The sequence below is a fragment of the Talpa europaea genome (genome assembly GCF_964194135.1).
Source record: "Talpa europaea genome assembly, chromosome: 7".
NCBI classification, from domain to species: Eukaryota; Metazoa; Chordata; class Mammalia; order Eulipotyphla; family Talpidae; genus Talpa; species Talpa europaea.
This window is the reverse complement of record NC_140074.1, coordinates 84,569,885-84,587,022: the sequence shown is the minus strand read 5'-3', so window position 1 is coordinate 84,587,022 and position 17,138 is coordinate 84,569,885. Positions and strand designations below refer to the sequence as shown.

At 54.8% G+C, this 17,138-nt stretch overlaps 1 protein-coding gene across 5 annotated transcripts; it reads left to right on the top strand.

Moving 5' to 3' along the window:
* Positions 1 to 9,850: 9,850 nt before the first annotated feature.
* CORO6 (coronin 6) lies at positions 9,851 to 15,339 on the top strand (the record flags this gene model as incomplete). 5 transcript variants are annotated; one of them, XM_084237001.1, is made up of 10 exons in its annotated part: positions 9,851 to 10,048; positions 11,433 to 11,555; positions 12,011 to 12,140; positions 12,232 to 12,413; positions 13,485 to 13,604; positions 14,048 to 14,152; positions 14,239 to 14,384; positions 14,731 to 14,788; positions 14,886 to 15,116; positions 15,217 to 15,339. In XM_084237001.1, 10 exons carry the CDS (start codon positions 9,851 to 9,853, stop codon positions 15,337 to 15,339), a joined length of 1,416 nt encoding a protein of 471 aa, XP_084093127.1. The 5 variants fall into 5 exon arrangements, with proteins under 5 accessions (XP_084093127.1, XP_084093126.1, XP_084093129.1 ...); XM_084237000.1 differs by lacking the exon at positions 13,485 to 13,604 and adding an exon at positions 12,938 to 13,057; XM_084237003.1 differs by lacking the exon at positions 11,433 to 11,555.
* Between the last annotated feature and the right edge of the window lie 1,799 nt (positions 15,340 to 17,138).

Sequence of the window (17,138 nt, the reverse complement as noted above, 5' to 3'; positions counted from 1 at the left end):
AGAAAGACATGCTGATGGGTGGGCTTTATCAGCCTCCCAAGCAAAAAATAGTTTTTCCCCAAGCAAATAATTTTTTATTGAGTTGAAAATGAACCCCAAATGAAATTTGAGAGGTCCTCTGGAAAGGATGAAAGCATAATAGGAGGAAGTGAATGCATAGATAGAGGCCACTGTCTGTTATCTTCCTGGTCTGTGGACGCCACCTCGGTGATGGTCCCAGCTCTTCCTGACTGGAAATGTGCTCTGTGGTCCTCCCACCTAAAATGCAACAGGCACAATTGAAAAACAGCAATTGAAAGTCAATGTGTTCTTGTAAAATGGATACATATGTAGGGTCTTACTCTCCCATTACTTGAATAATTCTTTGGGCCTTCTGAGTTTAATGGGCATGTTTTTTTTCCATTTTATTTTCCGCCCTCTGTGCCATTTTTCCCTAGTGCTGCCTGTTTGGTTTAACGTCATAGATATTTGAATTGTTACTTTACATATGTATAACCTCCATTGAATGAAAAGTTTTCTTTTCAATATTATCACTGTTAACACTTGACATAGTTTATTTTCCTTTCTTTTCCTGAAAGATGTATCATTTTTCCAGTTTATACACAGTATTTATGTACATAATGTCACTTTCTTACAATGTTTTGATGTTGTAGGGTCTTTTGCTATATCTTCTTTCAGAAGTGTAAAGCTGCAACTGGAAAACACACAGATACCGCAGAAATAACCCTGGTGGGTGTTGGTAGGAATCTGCAAAGTGTATTGATGGGTGGTTTTAATTGTTTAAATGGAGACTTCTGATCCTGAGCTCCTGCCAAATTCTGTGCAAATAACTTCCTCCTCAGAGAAATTCCTAAAAGCTCCCATTAGATCATTTTGACTAAAGACTGATTTCTCTTTGAGAATAAATTCCAGAATGTTGTTTGCCAGTAGCTGAACCACGGCCAGGGAGAGAACGCCTAATGGAGGCTGCGGGGAGGCCTCAGCCAAGGACAGGTACCCTCGATGACTCCACTTAGGATACTGTTGCTTTGCTGCTATTGTGGAGATCCTTAAGACAGGACCCCTGCCATAAATAAGCCTGTTTTAGCTCCTTACAGAAAACGTATTTAGTCTGGAATAAAACACCCTCTTCAGCTCATCAAATCTGAAGAGGTTTGCAAATTTGCTTCCTGCTTGCATTAGTTGATGTCCACATTGCTGAGGGACTGACCAAGTACGGACTGAAGATTTAGGTTTTTGGTTCATCCCAGCACTGACAAATGCATAGACTGTCAAGGTGATGTCAGAGACCAGAGTTTGGTGGGGGCAGGCGGTAGGGTAACCCAAAGAAGAGGGAAAATACGGACTGAGGCCACTCATAGGCACATGTGGAAGCCAAGGTTGCGTCTGACATCACTGCCAGGAGGCAGGTTAGACAGAAACCTGCTAGAAGTGTCTTTTGGTCTAGGATAAGTATTTGTATCTATGCTGTTCCTAAATAGTTTCCATAAATGTTCAGAGATGTATCATCCACACAGCTTTGTGATTCCTGGTTACTGAATGTATTGTACAGTGTTTTGTTAGGTGGTACGTACCCGTGTGAGGAGCCTTGCTAGACAGGGTTATGAATTTCCAGCGCTCATCCATGTCAGCTGCCCTGTGTTGTTGAAGCAAGACAACAGGAGGCAATGTGATGGGGAAGGGGCAGGAAATCAAGACAGGTGGAGAGAGGAAGAGTTGCGTGGAGGTTAAGAAAGTGGTATCCACTCATAGCAACCCCTTGAGATGGTGGCATCCCTCCCGTTAAGTGTAAGGAGCATCGGCAGTATTTCACTGTTCTCTCTTCCTTGCCACTGTGTTTAATGTTCATCTTTAAAGCATTAAATAAAAGGATGGAGAGGAAACCCTCTAATGCTGTGAAGAAAAGCAAGCTTCTTTTTTTAAAGTGAGGAAATAGTCTTGCTCTGCCTTTCCTTTTTTTAATTACATTTTTTTTATCATTTAATTTACCTGCCTAATTATCCTCTATGGAGTATCTGTGATTCAGCGATGTGATGGGGTTTTGCCAGCCTTCCCAAACTCCCACAACTGGGTATACTTGTATTATTTACATAGCCGAGCATGGTTCAGGAGAAGTGCACAGAAAGCAAGAGGACTTTTCAGACTTTCTTCTTCTCTTCAAATTTTTGATAATCTCAGTGGCTTATTTCTCTTTTCTGTTTGCGGAAAACCCAGTCTGGGAACAGCAATGTGGTAGATTGACAGAGATAATTAAGAAAAGCCTGGATCTCTTGCTCAGTGCTTCTGTCATTCTTTTGAAAACCACCATCATGGTTTAATTCTCGGTTACTCTGGAGGAGAAAGAGTGTGTGTGTAAAAGAGTAACATTTTGGTGTGTGGGTAAAAGGCCCAGGAGCACACAGGTTCTGAGCTGTAATCTGGATGGTTACCTGTTCAGCAGGAAGGAGACAAAACCCAGCCTCTTCTTGATTTTAGAGACATTTAGGGGTGGTGTATACTATAGTAGACTTGTAGTACTGTAGTAAAGTAACAGTCATCTCTCTTCACTGCAGTTGCCTTTCAGGTTCTGAATGTTTAGCATCACTCCTAGTATTCCAGCCTCTTCTTCAGGCTCTTTAGTGTTTTCCTGCTTCTGTACCTTTACCCCAATTGGTATTTCCTCTTCCTCACTTTGGGAACTACCAAGGATGAGCCTGAGAATAGACAGCCCAGGCACTGAGGTCCCCTCCTGCTGAAGGGCCCAGGCAGACACCATTGGGTAGACCTGAGGCTTCTGAGACGTAGCAGCTGACAGGAATCTTCCCCTGTTCCCTGTGAGGATTTCAGTTCTGAAGTGATCTACGCATGCTTGGTAAAAATGTTTTTGTGAGACTTGTTTCTTTTTCTTCTTTTCAAGAAAGCAAGCATTATGCAAAAAGGGTCACTTTTAAGGGCATTTAAAATTTTTTAAATAAAGCCATTCTTTGGCTTTTTGGGACAACTCTTTGTGGATACTTTGTTTACATTGTGAGTATTAAAACGTGCATCATCTTGACAGCCACTCGATCTCTTCCTGCTCCATCACCTGGCCCTGGCGTCCTGTGAGTCCCTACACAGAGCAAGGCCAGATGGTCAGTCCTCACAGGTAAATGGGTAAAACCTGGAGCTGACCTCCACCTGTGCTCTGTGCTCCCAGCCAGCACTCTGTATGGAAATAGTCGTCATTTCCTCAGTGATGGTGTGTCTTATAATGATGGCTTATGGTGAATGACTAGTGTCATTTTTGTTTAATTTTGTTTTGCTTTTTGATGGTAGTTGAGATGAAATGTTAGCCCTTTTAGCACCAATCTAACTTAAAAGCATCTTGGGCTTTGTTTTCCCTTTCAAACTAAAAAATCAGGCATGTCTTAGGCATAAATGTATTTGCTGCCTCAACTCATTGAATGCCCACACTAGGAAAAAGCCTGCCACCACAGCAGGAAGCTGCACACTCCTAACCCTTCCCCCAGGGCGCGTGGTCCCTTGATGCCATGGAGAGCGATTGTGAGGTGCTTCTGTACTTTTCTAGCCTGAAGGTGGAAGGTCACTGGAAGGTGAACCAGCCTCATTTTCTCAGTACCCCAGAGATCTAGGACAGGATTTCTAAACTGGAATCATCCCTCATCAGCCTGAAGATTCCCCCAAGGGGCATATGACTCGTGCTGCCATCTGTGCCCTCACAGTGACACTAATGGCAGCATCCTGTGTGCACATGCAGAGCTGATGTCCAGGGTTCAACTCAAGCTGATTACTCATGTGAAACCTGGGGAACCAGCTCTGAAATGTTTCCAAATCAATAAGCCCGCAGAGAATTGTTTGGATTTTGGTTTGTTTCATTGGATTTTGGTTTGCTTGGCATAGCTTAAGGTGCCTTTTTTTTTTCTTTCTACTTTACTTTGTAGGACTTGTTCTAAATGTGGAAGGCAAGTCCAAAAGACTTTCCCACTGACTGTTACCTTTGCCCCAGGCCACCCCTAACTTTTACGCTCATATTTTATTAAAGCAGGTGCTCCCTGAAATCTCTGGGACCTTTTTGAGGCATTTGAAACAGAATATAAAGAGTGGTCTCATCTCCTTCCTTAATCTTCCCGGTGGTTGGGATGTTCCACTTGTATCATAGGTTTTTTTTATTACTGATGTGCTCAGCTGTTTTTAAATGTGAACTTGTGCGCAAATGTGCAGATTCAATGTTCTTGTTACAGACTGAATAAATTTTTATTTTGAAGATGAAACGTGTACTTGATAAAATGCAACAAGGGGGGGCGATACTGGAGAAGGTGGGGGGATTAGAAGAGAACACTCTTGGTAAGCATGGAGCAATTCTCATTGACTGACCTCCATCAATCATAGCTGAGCTCTGAGGGGGAAAAAAAGATAAAACTTTCTACTTCCCACAAAATAAAGACTGGGAAATAAGATCACTACAGATATTTCAGACAGCGTGTCTCCGATCAAATGACCAAGCTGAAAACTTGCCTGGTCAAAAAGAGCCCTTGCCAAAGCTACCACCTTAATGTTAGGAGAATGAATAAGCAAAGGAACCAAATTCCTCTGCCATCTGTGGTGCAGAGTGACTGCTCTGGGACAGCTGCTGTGACCTTCCCGACGGGGACTGGATTTCTTGGGCGTGTGACCTCTCTGGACATTACTGAGCGAGAGCTCGCAAACTTAATACAAGCACCTCAGCTCAAGGAAAGGTTTCCTTATAGAAACAGGACATGGCTTTCCCAAGAAGTGAAAGCTTTAACCCTCTCCCTCAGCCATTAGGAGAGAAACATGGTGCTAGTGGTGGAGAAAGGGGGGGGAAGGAGCCAACAGGCAGTTCTCTAAAACAGGTTGGGGGGGGGGCCTCCCCGGTGGCGCAGCGGTTGAGCGCTGGGTTGCGAAGCTGCCCCTGGCCTCTGCAGCGCCGGTTCGATCCCCGGCTGCTCCCCAGCCACCGGAGGAGGGTCCCACATGGCGCGCAGACCTCTCCTGCTGCAACCGCTGCTCCCCGCAGCAGTGTACTTAGGTCCTTCTGCCTGCTCTGCTCCCCGCTCTGGCTCTGGGGAATTCTCTCACCCTCCCGTGCCTCTGACTGTACCCAGTGCATGTATAAACAAACAAATAAGCAAATAAATAATACATTCCTCTTTAAAAAATAAATAAGTAAAAGAAAAAAAAAAACCAGGTTGGGGGGCTGAAGGGGCGTTCCCCACTTCTCTCACCCCTCCACACACCCAAGAAGATTCTTAGTGGTACCATTCATCACATACAAGGCAACACTGCTATCTAGGGAAGGCTAAGTTTTCAATTTTCAAATTGATAGCAAAACAATTTCCTGGTTTCTGGAGAAAACCCTGCCTCGAGCTGTTAAGTCATCTTCATTCTAAATCATGCCTCTCAAGTGGGAGGGGAGGCCGCTGTTGTCTGGCTGGAGTGTGAGTGCATGATGGTGAAGGTTAGATCTTTCACAAAATATGCTCGGGGTGCCCACATCACGTCTAAATTGCCAGCCCACCTTCTCGAGAAGACAGCCTTGTGAGTGATGAAATCCATGTCTGTCTCTATGGATTGCAGCTCGGAGCCCAGCTAACAGTTGGGTAAGCACCAAGCCCAAGTGGCTTCTTCCGCTGATTGACTCTATCTTGGCTCCGCCCACCTACAATTCAGCCAGGCCCTGGCAGCCTGAAGGAGACTATAGAGGGCAGCACTGAGCCGCGCTGGGGACCAAGCAATCCCTGGGAATCCCTGCTGCTGTAACCTGAGAGCATCCCCTTTCCCAGATAATGGAAATGAAGGTGGGATGAGCTGAAGGATTCCTGCATTCTAGTCCAGCACCCTTTCCTCTAGTTCCTAGCTCTTTTTTTAAAGATGTATGTATTTATGCATGCAAGAACTGGGGTACAGGCGGGAGGTGTGAGAGGATTCACCAGAGACAGAGTAGGGAACAGAACAGGCAGATTAACTGACATACACTGCTGAGGAGAGCAGCGGGTGAGACAGGAGAGGTCTGCTGCACCTTGTGGGTTAGCTCCCTGGCAGGGGATCAAACTCATGCTGTAGAGGCTGCGGATAGCTTCATAGTGCTGTGCTTAAACCCTTGCAGCATCAGGGAGGCCCTAATTCCTAGTTTTTTAAAGGTGAGGGAGGCAGGGGATGGAAAAATGCTGCAGAGGATGCAGCTCCTCTGTCAACAAGTGGTACAGAGTTTGAAAGAAACTCACACAGCCCTCTTCATTTCACAAACCAGAGAGCTGCAAAAATAGAATGACTAAGGGGCCCCCATTGTGGCTCAAGGGGTTGAGAGGCAGCACTATGAAGCTATCCACAGCCATTGCAGCACCAGTTCGATTCCCAGCCAGGAAGGTGACCCACAGGGTGTGGCAGACCTCTCCTGTCTCGCCTGCTGCTCCCCTCAGCAGTGTATTTCAGTAGATTTGCCGGTTCTGCTCCCAACTCTGGTGAATCCTCTCACCACCACCATCACCACCACCACCCCCGCATCTCTGGCCTGCACCCCAGCTCTTTTTTTTTTAAGATTTATTTATTTATTTATTTATACAAGCACTGGGTACAGTCAGAAGTGCGGAAGGGTGAGAGAATCCACCAGAGCCAGAGAGGAGAGCAGAGCAGGCAGACTGACAAAATACACTGCTGAGGGGAGCAGCGGGTGGCAAGAGAGGTCTGTCAAGCCATGAGGGACCCTCGCTGGAGGCCGGGGATGGAATCGGCGCTGCAGAGGCTGCGGGCAGCCTCACAGCCCAGCGCTCAACCCCACTGCGCCACCAGGGGAAGCCCAACACCCCAGCTCTTGTATGCATAAATAAATAAATCTTAAAAAAAAAAAAAAAGAATGATTGAGCCAGGGCTAGAACCCCAGTTTTCTAATTAGTCCAGACATCCTTTCCGCTGGGCCACAAAGTATAACTCTCAATATCAGCACTTGTGAGATAAAGTGGCACTGTCCTTCAAGGTGAAGCAGAAATAAATGCATGGTGCTGAAAAGCATGGATCCTGATACCAGACCACCTGGATAAAAAAAATCTCAGCTTCATCAACTGCCAGTTGAGTAAGTTGAGTTATTTAACCTTTTTGTGCCTCAATTTCCTCATCTGTAAAATAGGAGTAATAGTACCCATCTCAGAAGGCTGTTATCAAATATGGAATTAATATGTGTAAAGCCCTTAGTACAGTGTCTGGAACAAAATAAGGGTGAGTTATTGTTATTAGGGAGCAACTGAGTTACTCAGGTCTTTTCCTCTTAATCATGTGCCTAGAATCTTTAGGTAAAAGAGAAACCCTTTTTCCTCCTGACCACTTACCCCAATGTCACAAATTGTTTCTGGAGCACCTGTAGCAGTTGTTGGATTTTGGTTTGTTTTTGTTTTTGTTTTTGTTTCTGTTGTACTACATTCCCCTACTAGCCACTGTAGACGTGGTCTCTTCCTGAGAAACAAAGGGGCTTTACCGTGACAGCCTTGGAGGTTCTACCACCTTCCCTCCCTTTTACCCCAGTGTAGATTTCTGCCCGCCGGAAGTCGGTGTCCCTTTGATTTCCAGGTGTGCCCTGGAGAGTGGGAAGGGCCCTGAGAAGGAAAGAAAGAAATCCAGGCAGTGGGCAGGTGCTGGGTAGAGAACAGCTATGGGCACTAGCTGTTCTGCAGCTGATCTACTTTGACCAGGTTTCTTTTTCTCTCGTTAACCTTGGTCAGTACTTAGATTCCGAAGGGGGGTTGAGGGGGGTAGTAGTGTTGCTTCCCTGGAACAAAGTAGAGTCCAGTTCAAACAGTCGAATGATGGGAGAGTTATTTAACCTCTTTGTGTCTCAATTTCTTCATTGTAAAACAGGGATGATAACAGTGCCCATCTCAGAAAGCCGTCATCATCCGATATGGAATTAATATGCGAACACTTCAGGGGTCCAGCTGCGTGTCTCAAAATCCGCGCACGCTGCTTCCCCTGGAACCTGGTGTTCCCAGGGGGTCAAAGTGAATTCACCTTCCTGCCCCGTCTTCAGGCGGCTTCCTGGGGTAAACGGTTGCTCTCGCTATTAATAACAATAATAGTAACATTCACAGTCCCTTTTCCGCTACCCGTGGAGCTGCCCTGATCCACGAGTTGAGACGATTGCCCCGGCCTATTGCTGGACCTCCTCCGAGGGGGGTCGGGGCGTGGGGTCCCCCGCGCAGCCCGCCGGCTCGCCCTGCATTGGGCGTGCGCCGCAGCGGGCCCGGGGCCGGGACTGCAAGCCCTGACCTTGCGCGGCGCCGGCTCCCAGCCCCAGTCCCTGCGGCGCGCCCGGAACCCGCGCCTCCCGGCGCCCCCCGGCGCCCCCCGGCGCGCGGACTGCGCGACTGCTCGGGGCTCCGCTCCGCCGCCCGCGGGCAGCCCGCGTCCACCGCGCTCCACTTTCCCGCCGCCGGGGGGGCGGGGCCGCCCGCCCCGCCCCCGCCAGGCCCCGCCCCCGCAGGTTGATGGCAGCGGCAGCTGGGACTGCAGCGGAGCCCGCCCGGGAGCGCCGCAGACGGCGGCGGGAGAGCGCGGCGCACGCCCGGGCTGCAGACGCGGCGGGCCCCGGGAGCGGCGGTTCTGGCGCCCTGACGCCGCCCTCGGCCCCCCGCGCGCCCCCAGCCCTCTCCGCAGAGGAGCCACGGCGGGAGCGCACCCCTCCCTGCTCGGGACCAGGTAACGCGCCCCCCTCGACCCTCCTCTCCCACACACGCGCCCCCGTCGCGGTGGAGCGGCTGGGGTTTCGGGGGTCTCTGGAGCGGACGGGGGTCTGCGCCCCGCCCCCCACCGCCGCCAAATTCGGTCCCGGGCGGGGCGGACTTCGGTGTCTATATTTGGCCGGAGAGCGGCCCGGGAGCCCGCCGGGCGCAGAGCCTCGTCTCCCAAGAACGCAGCGCCGGGCCGAGAGGCCGGAGGAGGGTGCGGGGAGGCCGGGCCTCAGGCCCGGGACCTCAGGAGCGGCGTGAAGGGCACAGGGATACCCAGGAGTGGGGAGGGGCAGAAGTCAGGGTGCCCAGAAGCGGCTGGGGCCCTGGAAGAGCTCTGGGGTCCCCTGGGGAGGGGCGAAGGACAGGCCCTGACCCTCCGGAAAATAGGCACCTGACCCTCCTCACCCCCGCCATTCTTGCGGAGGAGGTTGGGGGGACCCCGAGGCCCCCACCCCCAACAGAGTTCCTTGGAGAGGCGATGCGGAGGCGCAGCTGGGCGGAAGCGGGGTAGGCAAAGCCAGAACCCTTTGGAGGCGGGGCGCGGAGGGGAGGCGGGAGAGAGCACCTTGCGCGCCTGCCCCCTCCCCCGGCAGCCCCGGAGGAGACCGAAGAAACCGGCAGCAGCAGGACTCAGGTTAGCTGACGCGGGAACTTCTTAGCAAATTTTTTGAGGGGCAACCCTTAAGGACCCACAGCTGGTCTGGAGCTAAGATCCAAGGACCAAGGTCTCTGATTTTGGACAAGGTGCCTCCGGGGGATAAACCACTTCAGTTGAGTGATGCTCATCGGGGCTGCAGCGGGAGGGCATCCTCGCACTGAGGCTTCTCCCAACGCGGCTGAAACTTTCAGGAGATTTCCGGCCTGGTCAGACTCCACTGTCCTGGGTCTCTCTCTAAGGCCCCTCCCGTTAAACAGCACGTTCTAGGTGGCCGAGGACTTCCCCATGCTTTCATCACCTTGAAGCAGCTCCCCTGTTTCTAAGTCCAGATGCTCTATGAGTTTACACCAGACTCCTGGCCAGATAGCCCGTCTCACTTGCACCCTCCACTCTTCCTCCCTCCCACAGCTCACAGGACTAAGGACCAAAGAAAGGCATTTCTGGGCACCGAGATCTTCCATCTCTGCCCCCAGCCATGAGCCGGCGTGTGGTTCGGCAGAGCAAGTTCCGCCATGTGTTTGGGCAGGCGGCAAAGGCTGACCAGGCCTACGAGGACATCCGTGTGTCCAAGGTCACATGGGACAGCTCCTTCTGTGCCGTCAACCCCAAATTTCTGGCCATTATTGTGGAGGCTGGAGGTGGGGGTGCCTTCATCGTCCTGTCTCTGGCCAAGGTGAGGGACAAGGGGAAGGAAGCAGGAGGGAGGACACTGGCTGTGGCCCCTGGAGACCCCTGACAGCAGCCTGTGTTCTTACCTAGCTCCTCTTCTCGGTCAGGAGGGCAGTTGGTGTAGACTAGCTGCTTCCTGTTCCCCAGGCCCTCAGGAGCCGATTGAGAGGCTCCCTCAGCCCTCTCTGAGCAGCAGGATCACAGGTGGCCTGCACCACTCACACCCTTCTCCATGCAGCAGCACCCTATTCCCAGCAGGGACCAGGAGGGGGTGATGGAGATAGTTGTGAAAGAGTGGAGCCAGTTCTTATCTCTCCTAATGCCACACCCCCTCATACTTTGGGTGGGGGAATCTTCCTCCCAAGCCAAGGACCACCATTTGATTAACTCACACCCCAGAGGAGCATGCTGAGCAGAGGACCAGGCTGTATCCACCTCCCCACTCTGGACCTTACAGTGAGGCAGAATGAGAGCAATGGGCAGGGGGGGGACATGGCACACAAGGCCAGAGCCCTCCCTCCCCGGGGGATGGGGGTCAGGCAATGATCACCACCTTTGCTGAGTAGCTTCAAGCCCCTTGATGATCTCCACCCCCAGAGGATGGCCACCTCAAGGTGTGACCTTGACCTGGATCTGGCCCCTATACGATCTTAGGGAGGCCTCACAGGTGGCAGGGTCAGGAAGAGGCCTGACAATAGCCAGTGACTCACTCCAGGACAATGCAGACACCATCCAAGGACACCATCCCCGGGCTCGAATTTCTGCTGGAGCGCTCCTCCAGTATGACTGGGATTCTAATAGCACAAGGCTACCCCCTTTTCCCTACTGCCTCGTTTGGGCCAATGCCAGCCCCTGCAAGGCCTCAGAGTCCCCACAAACAGCCCATAAAGACCAAAAATAGAAAAACCCCTGCTCAGGTTGGGGGATAGCAGGCGCCAGGGGTGCCAGCTGCTGGTGGCTCCAAGATAAAGGCAGTGACAAAGGAGAGGTCTGTCCAGGGTGGCTAGGAAGTGGGCTGGAGGGCACTTTACTGCATATCACCTCACCTTGACCTCGTCCTCCAGGGGCTTCCCATAGATATGCCAGTTAGGGGAAGGGCTCTGAGGATAGTCTCCTCAAAGTGGGTATGTTTTGGTAGAGCACTGGACTCGACCTGGCTTTACCAGCACTTTGCTGTGTGCCCTTGGTTAAATTATCTTTCCTCTCTGAGTTTGAATTACAGCAACTCTGTCTGCCTTCAGTGAAGTACAGGAAGTTGGATGGGATTGGAGGTGCAGGGAGGGGTCTGCAAAGAGAAAAGAGATAGAAAATTGAGATGTAAAAACAGGTCCACTACCCAGTCCAAATACAGGAGGCTGGTCCCATAACTCCCTCTCTGACCCCTCCAGACAGGGCGAGTGGATAAGAACCACCCACTGGTCACTGGGCACACTGCTCCTGTGCTGGACATTGACTGGTGCCCACACAATGACAACGTCATCGCCAGTGCCTCTGACGACACCACCATCATGGTAGGAGCCAGCTACTGGGCAAGTTAGACCAGAGAAGCAGGAAGGGCTGCCTTACCTGTGCTAGGGAAGGTGGCGAGGGAGGTGCTGGATCCCAGGGCCCTGCTCTCCCCAGCTCCCAGGCTATTTTTAGCGGCTGCCCACCCCCTCCCAAGATGCACTGCTTAGGACTAATTATAGCCACGGCCAACTTGGGGCCTGAAGAGCAAGGGGGGCAGTGCTCTGAAGTCTCCCTGCTGGAGTTAAGCGGGTGGGGGGCTCTGGAGGGCTGGCAGTGCCCCCTCCTGGTTCTCAGCTGTTTCTGCTCCAGCAGATACCAGCACTTCTAGCCCTGCTTGTAACCAGAACCACTCCAGAGAATCAGTGGGGCAGGGAGGGTGCAGAGGGGAGAAAATTAGGGGAGGAGGGACCAAACAGATCCTTCATCTCACCACCCTGTGACTGCTCCTCCTACCCAGGTGTGGCAGATTCCAGATTACACCCCTGTGCGCAACATTACGGAACCCATCATCACACTGGAGGGTCACTCCAAGCGCGTGGGCATCCTCTCCTGGCATCCCACTGCCCGGAATGTCCTGCTCAGTGCAGGTCTGGGTGCCTGGGGAGCGGCCCCTACTGTCGGGCTGGGTGGAGGGTGGCAAAGGCAGGCCAAGTGACAGTGCCTGGCCACTCTGGGCAGGTGGTGACAATATGATCATCATCTGGAACGTGGGCACTGGGGAGGTGCTCCTGAGTCTGGACGACATGCACCCGGACGTCATCCACAGCGTGTGCTGGAACAGCAATGGTAGCCTGCTAGCCACCACCTGCAAGGACAAGACCCTGCGCATCATCGACCCCCGCAAAGGCCAGGTGGTGGCGGTGAGTGACCGGCCTGGCCTTACCTCTGGGATCCAAAGTTTCCCAGACCCGTCCCAGCGCTCCCCTCCCCCACCCCAACCTGAGATGAGTCCTCCACCCCCACCCATCTGCAACCGCTGCTCCCCTGCCCTGAAGAGGCCCCCAGCAAGCAAGTCTCTGGCCCTCTCCCCTCTCCTCTTCCCTCCCCCAACATCCCAGAAACCCCCACGAAGAAGTTGTAAACTCTGTCCTCCACCAGAACCTGCATGAAACGTGAGCTCCTGGACCCCTCCCCTCGCTGGCACCCAGCGCCAGCCTCCAGGGTCTGGGGCCTGATGCTGGAGTGGGGTGGGGGGGAGCTTCCTGCCCTCTGACCGCTGAGTGGAGGACAGAGGGCGACCCTGCGTGGCTGGGCCCAGCAGGGTGCCCGGAGAGAGGGGCCGCGTTCATCTCACCAGCCTCAGTCTAACGCCGAGTGCCCCGGGTGCATGCCTGCCGCGGAGGAGGCCCGCCAGCCGGCGCTAACCCACTAACCCCGCTAGCAGGAACGTGCCCGGCCTCACGAGGGCGCCCGCCCGCTCAGGGCCGTCTTCACCGCTGACGGGAAGCTATTCAGCACCGGCTTCAGCAGGACGAGTGAGCGGCAACTCGCGCTCTGGGACCCGGTAGGCCAGGCTGTGCCCCGGGTGCGGCTCGCTCGCGCCTTCTCTGGGTCAGCGCCTGTCCAGGCTGTAGTCCGCACCCGAGAGGACTGAAGCGCAGCGGCGAGTCGGGGGAAAGCCTTGCTGCAACCCTGGGGAGCCAGTAAACAGCCTTTGCGCTGGGGAGTCAGCCTCTGAGAACGCTTAAGGGCTCGGGGATCTGCTGAGAGACGTGGATCTCCCGCTCACCCAGCTCAGACGCTCTCCGGGCCTGGGGCCAGCCGGGTCCCCCCAGGAAGCTGAACTTTTAGGCCCTCTTTTGTCTCGCCTCCCCACTCCGCACCCAACACATCCAAGTCAGCAAGCTGGCTGGCTGCTCAGCCCTCCAGGCTCCCCAGAACAGGCAGCTGGGTAACACCTCTCCCTGTCTCCCCTCCTCCCATCCCCCCAGGAGAGGTTTGCGGCCCACGAGGGGATGAGGCCCATGCGGGCTGTCTTCACGCGCCAGGGTCATATCTTCACCACGGGCTTCACCCGCATGAGCCAGCGAGAGCTGGGCCTGTGGGACCCGGTAACGCAGCTGGAAGCTTGGGGTGTGTGCCCCGGGGACTGGCATCACGGGAAAGGGGCGAGGAGCCCCCCACCCGCAGGGCATACCCACCTGGACAGAGCTGGAGGCTGCTGCCCCCTTTGCAGCACTTACCATCCCCACACCGACCCCTCTGCCCAGTTCCGCTGCGTCACCTGGAGCCTGTGCTGGTGCCCCCACCTGGTGATGCCGTGTCCCTGGGGGTGGTTTGCAGTGACTGCATGCAGGGGCAGGGGCGCAGAGGGTGTAGGTGCCAGGGACTATGAGTCATGTGTTCCGGGGCAGGGCCTGCAGCTCAGTTCACCTAAACTGGCTTGAGAACGCTTGGGGTTTGGGATGGGCAGGAAGTGCCAAGGGGCTTCCGTGGATCCAGAAGTGTCACAGAGGGCAGGACAGGGCTGGTCACGTCTCTTATGCTCTGGCAGAACAACTTTGAGGAGCCCGTGGCACTCCAGGAGATGGACACGAGCAACGGGGTTTTATTGCCCTTCTACGACCCTGACTCCAGCATCGTCTACCTATGCGGCAAGGTGCTGGCGGCCGGGAGGGGAGACCAAGGCGTGGGGCAGACATGTAGAGAGCCTCGGTTGCCTCTCTGAACCCACTGGTTTTGCAGGGCGACAGCAGCATTCGGTACTTTGAGATAACCGAGGAGCCACCTTTCGTGCATTACCTGAACACATTCAGCAGCAAGGAGCCGCAGAGGGGCATGGGCTTCATGCCTAAGCGGGGGCTGGACGTCAGCAAGTGTGAGATTGCCCGGTCAGCAGCTTTCGCCCTTTCATTTGCCTGCCTCTGTCCCTGCCTCCCAGGGGGAAGACACAGTGACTTCCCTAGCAGTGTAATCTTTGGAAAAGAGTGAGTTGGGGGAGCGGTCAAAAAGGCTCGCTTCCAGTGCCCACCTGGCACTAGCTAACTTGACATTTCAGAATCTTACTTTCCTCATCTGTCAATGATGCTAAACGCCCCATCAGAGCTGGACCAATAATATGTTTAAAGTGCAATGCATGGTGGGTGCTCAGTGAGTGCTGGTTTCTCACCCCTCCATCCCAGACAGAAGTTAGGGGGGGTGGGAGGCCACGGGGTGCTACATCTGGCTCCCTTTCAGGTTCTACAAGTTGCACGAAAGGAAGTGTGAACCCATCATCATGACCGTGCCCAGAAAGGTGAGACGCCGGGAGGGGGTCGGCCAGGGCCCTGAGGCAGAAAGCAGAAAAGAAGCATCCTTCCAACACGCGTCCGTCTGCTCCCTCACCGCCACAGTCAGACCTGTTCCAGGACGACCTGTACCCAGATACACCGGGTCCCGAACCGGCTCTTGAAGCGGACGAATGGCTGGCAGGCCAGGACGCCGAGCCCGTGCTCATCTCGCTGAGGGAGGGCTACGTGCCGCCCAAGCACCGCGAGCTCCGCGTCACCAAGCGCAACATCCTGGACGTGCGCCCGCCCGCAGGGCCCCGCCGCAGCCAGTCGTCCAGCGATGCCCCTTTGTCGGTAAGACCCGGCTGGGCTCTACCCGCGCCCCGTCGCCGCGTCCTTCTGTCCTTCTGCCCCCGGGCCGACACCCCCTCTCCTGCCCTTCCCGCCCCCGCAGCAGCACACCCTGGAGACGCTGCTGGAGGAGATCAAGGGCCTCCGCGCGCAGGTGCAGGCCCAGGAGCAGCGCATCACGGCCTTGGAGAACATGCTCTGCGAGCTGGTGGACGGCACCGACTAGCTGCGCTTGGGGGGTCCCGGAGGACTCAGCCGGGTGGGCGGGGCGCCAGGACTCAGCCCCGCCCTGGCTTTTGGTCCTGACCGCCGACCAGCCTCCCGGTAGGGGCCGGGCCAGGCCGGGCAGGGCCGGGGCGGGGAAGGCCCCCCTCGCGGGAGTAGTGGACAAGTGGAGCGTCGCTGAGACTCACGTCGGTCTGGCGCCCACCAGGCCAGGGGCCTCATCCGGTTCTCAGCGGGGCTGGCCTTGGGAGGCCTGGGGTGACTGGGGCCTCAGCAACGCAGGGCAGGGGCGGTGCGTAATAGCGAGGTGCTTGGGAATATCGAGGAGCTTATGCCTCACTCAGAGGCAGTTAGATGGGCTTCCCCAAAGAAGCGGGGGAATCTTACAGCACTCCCTCCACATTGGCTCACTTGATCCCACCCCCCCAAGTGGTAAACCAGACGGTCGTCACCCCAGTTCTACAGACACCTACAACTCACTGGCGGCAGTCGGTGGCTGACCGACCGGACCCGGCCGCCTGCGGAGAGGGCTCGCTTCCTTCTCTCAACCCGCAGGGGACAGGGCCGCCTCCACACAGCACCCCAGCAGAACTAACCAGAGAACTGGCATGAGGAAGAAGGTTCACACACACCCCCACCCCCACCCCCTGACCCACACACTGCCCCTGGCCTTCTGCTGTGGCCTTGACTCTGGGGGGGTGGGGGGAACAAAATGAACTCAATGAAATATTTTATTAAGTTATATCTGTCTGTACCTCCTGCCTGGGTGGGAGGGAGGGTAATGAGACCCCCAAACTCTGAAAATGCTACCCCCCGCCATCCGGGGGCCTTGACAAATGCAACTGCAGGCCTAGGACCCACCAGGCGCCTCCTACCTCAGAGCCTTCCCCACAGCGAGGTTCAGAAGGAACCCCGATCCGCAGGTGAGCCGTCTGCCCCAGTAAAGCAGGTAGGAAAAGCATCGGGTTTGAAGCCTCTTTTATTTGTGCCTCAGAATCAGTCTGGTGCCCCTGGCATCAGGGAAGTGGGGAGAGGAACAGTTTGTCTTTTCTTCCATTCCTTGTGTGTCCCTTCTGAGTCTCAGGGCTGAACCGGGAAGGCCAGTCTGAGAGGACCCGGACAAGGGTGTGCAGTGGGTCTCTGCCCCTGGCGGGGTCTGTGCTTCTCTGGGTGGGCAGGGCAGGGCGGGGAGAGCCGGGGGTTAGCACCATTGGATGAAGGGTTTTACAGTCAGCCCCTGCGTAGGGGTGAGTGGGACACACAACCACAGAGGGCTAGCAGCAGCTGGTGGGAAGGAGTGGGTGGTGGCGCCAAGGCCCTGGGAGACCCCTCTGTGCCCAGTATATATATAGGGTCTAGTGCTTGCCCCCAGCCCAATATGCCCCCCTCATTTGCCAAGACACCATGAGGGAGTCAGGTCGTGTCCAAGCTGGGGGTGGAGGGGGGGGCTTTGGACACCCTCCCTGATTATAAAATCGTGCCTTGGGGATGGGGACTTCAACCTCTGGCCGCCCAAGAAGCTGGGACCACCCTGAGACCCGGGAGGGTTGGGGGCTGGGGGAGCCCGGCACCCCGCTAAGTGCACTTGACGCTGAAATGCCGGGGTGGGGGCCCTTGACGTGCTTGCTGGTTTGTGTCTGGGACAAAGCAGCAACACAGCACGCGGGGAGCTCAGCTGTCCCCGCCCCAGGAGTGAAGAGGGGAGATGCAAAGGCTTCACGGGCAGTGTCCTGGAGGGGGACCAGTGAGCGGAAGGGAGGGCCGGCCAGGAGGAGCAAGGATGGGACTCTGCTCCTCTGA